Source organism: Cryptomeria japonica, chromosome 1 (assembly GCF_030272615.1).
Source record: "Cryptomeria japonica chromosome 1, Sugi_1.0, whole genome shotgun sequence".
Lineage (NCBI taxonomy): Eukaryota > Viridiplantae > Streptophyta > Pinopsida > Cupressales > Cupressaceae > Cryptomeria > Cryptomeria japonica.
Genome location: NC_081405.1, coordinates 455,044,310 through 455,049,675, shown reverse-complemented (window position 1 = coordinate 455,049,675; position 5,366 = coordinate 455,044,310). Strand labels below are relative to the sequence as shown.

Below are 5,366 nucleotides of genomic sequence, written 5' to 3'. Positions count from 1 at the left end.
TTTAATATCATACAAGAAACTTTAGTTTTCCTCGCAGTGTGGAGGGTTTCATGAGTAGAGATGATGCCTTCAACAATAGAGCGACTAGGGGCAAAGCCACTTTGTTCATATGAAATAATATATTTTAGAAGAGGTTTAAGTCTGTTAGCAATGATCTTTGTTACTATTTTGTATACCGAGTTTCATAAAGAAATTGGTCTAAAATCACCCATTTGCTGAGGGTTCTTCTTTTTCAGTACTAAAGCTAGAAAGGTATGATTGATGGCTCTCAACATAGTCATTTTTTTCTTGGATTCTTCTACCGCTAGGTGAAAATCCTAGGCAATAATGTCCCAAAAATGCTAAAAGAAGGCCACAGGAAAACCATCAGGGCCTGGAGTCTTATCGGGATTCAACTGGAAGGTAACTTTCTTGACTTCTTCTAAGTCAATAGTTTTGAAGATCTTTTTATTGTGTCTTTCAGTAATTAAAGGAGGGATTGCATCTATAATTCTGTTTCTTTCTTCTTGAACATTCTGACAATTGCCATTGATCAAAGATTCAAAATGTCTTACTGCTTCCTGGGCAATATCCTCATAATCTCTAGCAATACTACCATCCGGTTTTACAACCTCCGATATTCTGGTCTTGCTACAGTTGGCAATAGCCGATCTGTGGAAGAACTTGGTATTTCTATCTCCATCCTTGAGCCAAAGTTCCCTGGATTTATGTCTCCAGTGAATTTCTTCATGCTGAAGAATTTCATTTAGTTCAGACTTAAGAGAGCTTTCCCTTTGGAAGAGTACATCATTCATGCCTGACTTAATGACAAAACTGGATAGAACCTCTAGTTTTGCCGTAACCCTGAGTTTCTCTTTATGGATGTTTTGGAACTGACTCAAATTCCACTCTTTGATTTTGATCTTAATATACTTGAGTTTCTTATTTAACTTGAACAACCTCGAGTTGTTTCCAAGAACCGGCTCATTCCACAATGGTGCTATCAAATCATGTAGATATGACACTCTAAGCCACATCGACTCAAATCAGAAAGGATGGCCACCTTCAGAATGTCCCAGAGACACATTTAGGAAAATAGGGAAATGATCTGATCCTATAAGGGGTAGAATAGATGATTCAAGAATAAGATTTTGTGCTAGCCAATCACCAACCTCCAGAAACCAGTCAAGACATTCTGCAATTTCAGTGAAACTGGTATGCCTATTTTTCCATGTAAAGGTACCATTCTTCAGGGCAACATCCAATAACTGATTCTTATCAACAAAATCCTAGATATCTTTCTGAGCCATACCAATCCTCTGAATACTACCCTTCTTTTCATTACTTGCCAAGATAGCATTGAAGTCACCTGCAAACACACAACTGCCCATAGTGATATTTTTGAATCTATTTGATAGGAGTGCCCAAAGCTCTCGTTTTTCATTAGCAACAGAAGGTCCGTAGACATTAAAGAGATTGAAACTCTCAATTTTGCTTAAACTAGTGACCAGACAATGCTTCCAATATTTATCTTCGCCAAGGAGAGTGACTTGAGCATTCAAAGGATTCCAGATTATTCCATGCCACTAGAGGCTCCCTCGGATTGTCTCAATAGACCTTTCCATTGTTTCCATACTTTCATTTTTTTTTCAATCTCAGACTGACTCCATTTAGTCTCCTGTAATACCCAAATATCCCCCTTAGTCTCATCAATCTAGCGCTTAATTAAATGCCACTTGTCAGGGGCATTAAGGCCCCTGACGTTCCAGGATAATAGTCTCATGGAGCCTGCGGAAGGGGGTTCCCCTTCCCCAAGTTAAGTTTGGATTTCCCATTAGCTGCACCTACTATTATCAGCATTGTTTTCCTTGATTTGCGCCCCCTTTTACTCTTTGGATGGAAATTTGGTACATTAATATGTGACTCAGACTTTCCAAACCCTTTTGTAGTATTATCCATTATAAGGTTGGCAATCAGTTGAACATCTTCTTCCCATTCCGAGGCAGAGGAAACAATTTATCCTTCTTCCAAGCCAATGGTGAAGCCTTTCTTGCTTGGATCATCAAAGGCAGTTGGACCAACTGGCAGAGGGGGAATAATCTCATCCTCCATCACACTAAAATCATCGGCCTTATTGGGTATTGAGGAAAGAGTAGCTGCAAACTCTGTTGTAATATACTTTTGAAGGGTTTTAGCATCTTCCAAAAGATTTAGTAGAGCTTGAGCACTTTCACTGTTGGCAGTATGGATCTGTTGATGGCTAGACACATCAAGAGGAGAATAAACAACAGGATTATTCTTTTCCACCTCCTTCATACTGGCCATCGAGGATTGTTCAACATCATTTGTTTCCCGTTTTTCTGTATTTTCCTTGACTAACTTCATGTCAATTGACTTAGTTTGCGGACAAGCATAACTTTTAAGGATAGAGGCCAAAACTTCACATTCAAGACCTATGTGCTCCCTTGAGAAGCATTTGGGGCAAAGGTGTAACTGATCTTCCCTGTCAATCCTTTGAATCCATACCTCTCTGACCCCAATAATTTTGACTTCTTTTGGGATTTTGGAGATCTGGCCGATATTAATGCATATCATGATAAAGCTACCCCACACACTATCCTCCAGAATATCATCCACAGAAAGAAAAGTGCCAAGCTCTTTTCATATATCTTTAATGATCTCAATGTGCCAATAGTTCGATGGGTAGTTATATAACCTTAACCAGACTGTGTTTTCTGGCAGGGTATGGAACCGGGGATTAAAATTTGGTTTCCAATCAATGATATGCACCCCAATCTCGTCCAAAGTATAAGAACCTTTATTTTTAGCATTAAACATGTCCTCATTTTTCATAAACTCAATCAAATAATAATCATTCGGAAGGACATTAAAGTTAATGTTGTCCCTCCATTGCGATCTACACCATTTCTCAAAATTTCCCCTTAACCATTTGCCTCCACCCTATTTGGTAAAGAAACATAAATCTTGAAGATTTGACCTAGCCAAATTGATCTTATTATCATCCAAAATAACAGTGGGTCTCGATGTTTTCCTTACCGGTTTGTGGATGGCTGGATGAGATGATGGTTTGTATCTTCGCCAGGGTTCATATTTCCCAACTCGATCTAGATTAGATCACTGGTTTCTGGCCGGAGTAGTGGACCACCAGGCCTCTGCACAATTAGCGCGCGAGGTTCTGTCTTGCCTAAACCACCCATTCCAAAATTTATTAGGGACGTTACCCGGAGGAGGTTTAAAGCCTTGCCTATGACAATTAGGGATGTTAAATTTTCATGTCTTCGATACAGAGGGATTAGGTTTTAAAATTGACTTCCAATTGCACGTCAAATCAGAAGAAGGAAGTGTTGCATTTCGAAACCAACCATCATTGCTCCATGAAAAGCCATTTTTCTTCCATGCCTGCGAGTTTATTGGCCTGAGATTACTATTTGTGTAGGGGTGACTAGCATCTAATTTCCTCTGTTGTCCAGGATCCCTACTACCCCTCATCACAGGATTAGGTGCATCCACCTTCCATGGTCAACCTGGGGTTTGATCTTTCCATGCTGTTGATTTGATAGCTGGTTGCTTGCCGATTGTAAGGTTCCATATTGCTTTGACTGGAAAAGCTTTGTCAACTTCATCACTCCAAGACCTGATCTTCCCCTGACCTCCCTTGCCATGGATCGGAGCCCCAACAATCTGTTCGCCGGTTTGAAGCCTGTCGCTGCCGCTGCCTCTGCCGAATTTGCCACCTTCGCTCACCATCTTGCTGCTCTGATGATTTTATTTTAATTGGAAGGATGCAATAAATTATTTCTCAACAAGAAATGAATATGTTCCATGACTGTAAGAACAAGTTGTAAGATGAAAGCCTTGTTAATTGACCTTTGTAAGGAAAAAAACCAATTAGTTCACATAACATTCCATCTACGCATAAAAAACATAAAATAGAAATATTATTATTATGATGAGGTACTCATTCACCACCAATCACTAGAGCATGAGTTGAATTTATATCCAACTAATTTTTCGATGGGGTAAGTGCAAGGAAATGGGTCAAAAGGGGTATTAAGTGACCACTTATTTATTAATTTGAAATCATATTTTTTGTTGTTGAAATCAACAAAAGTAAAACTCCAATGATTAATATAGGATGACTACACTCAAAATATGATATGATAAAAAAAACAATACTGCCATTTATAATCTAATCTTCTGCACAAATTGTCCTGCTGTTATCACTAAAATGTAATGCATACTCCATTTTTTTGAGTTCTATTAAACATTTTGTAAATAGTATGACCATATGTATGAAATCTATCATTTTCATAAGCCCTAATTAGTATTGATATTCAAAACAAATTCATCCACTAAATACCTTTAAAGATTAATTTATATGTGATTTGATATTTTAATTTTTTCAATGATTATTATTTTAAATAATTTTTGACATGGATATATTATTAAAAAAACATAGCACTAAGTGTGCTTCCTCCTACTTTTGAGAAAAAAAAATGTATAGTATGAAGCATAGAAGGTGAGAATGTCCCTTTTTCTAACATGGATAAGCTAATTAAAAATTAAATAATATAAATAAACTATTTACAGTAATTAAAGATAAAAAAATGTGTTTAGATTTTTATAAATCACACGGTTAGAAAGATAAGACATAGCTTGACATCATATTTATACTTTAATATAATCTTGTTTTAAAATAAATAAACTTGATGAAGAGCATAATTGATATTTATGTGTTTTGTGTGAAACATGGATTTTAGTATTTCTTATGTAGGTCCAATCATTTGGCTTAGATATCCAAGAAAAATCCAAACTTAAGGAGTGGACACTCCAATGCACATGGAAATAAAACCTACTCCCATTATAATGCCAGTGAGTTTCCTTTCAAGTTGCAAAAAAATAACACAACCATTAAAACAACACCACATTTTTTTGCATATTTTCTGTTAGTAAATCAATTTTATTCTTTTGTGATATTGTTTTATCATTGTTTGACAATTGAGTATTTTTTTTGTTTCTTGCCTTCATATCATTCATAGAGCATTGTTTTGGTATATTTTTTCTTGTATCGCATTAGATTTAAGAATCATGAGTACAAATTCATTCAAGCACCAAACACTTAGATGAGTTTGTATCCTAAATAGAGAAATACATAGTACAAATGAAAAAAATCATGAAATAGGGAAATAAAATCCTAAAGGTGACGATTTGTCTTTTTTTTTAATATAAATGTTATGTTCAAACAAATCCATATTCACATTGCATGGGCAAAAAGAACCATTGAAGCACTAAACACATAACGAGCTCAATACTCAGTGAGAATTAAAGAGAATAAATGAAGAAATGGTTGCAAGGTGTGCACCCTT

At 36.3% G+C, this 5,366-nt stretch overlaps 1 protein-coding gene across 1 annotated transcript; it reads right to left on the bottom strand.

Annotated features, from left to right (window-relative positions):
- Positions 1-341: 341 nt before the first annotated feature.
- Positions 342-1,016, bottom strand: LOC131065846 (uncharacterized). The gene has a single exon (XM_058000491.2). The coding sequence runs from the start codon at positions 1,014-1,016 to the stop codon at positions 342-344; it is 675 nt and encodes a 224-aa protein (XP_057856474.2).
- Positions 1,017-5,366: the final 4,350 nt, after the last annotated feature.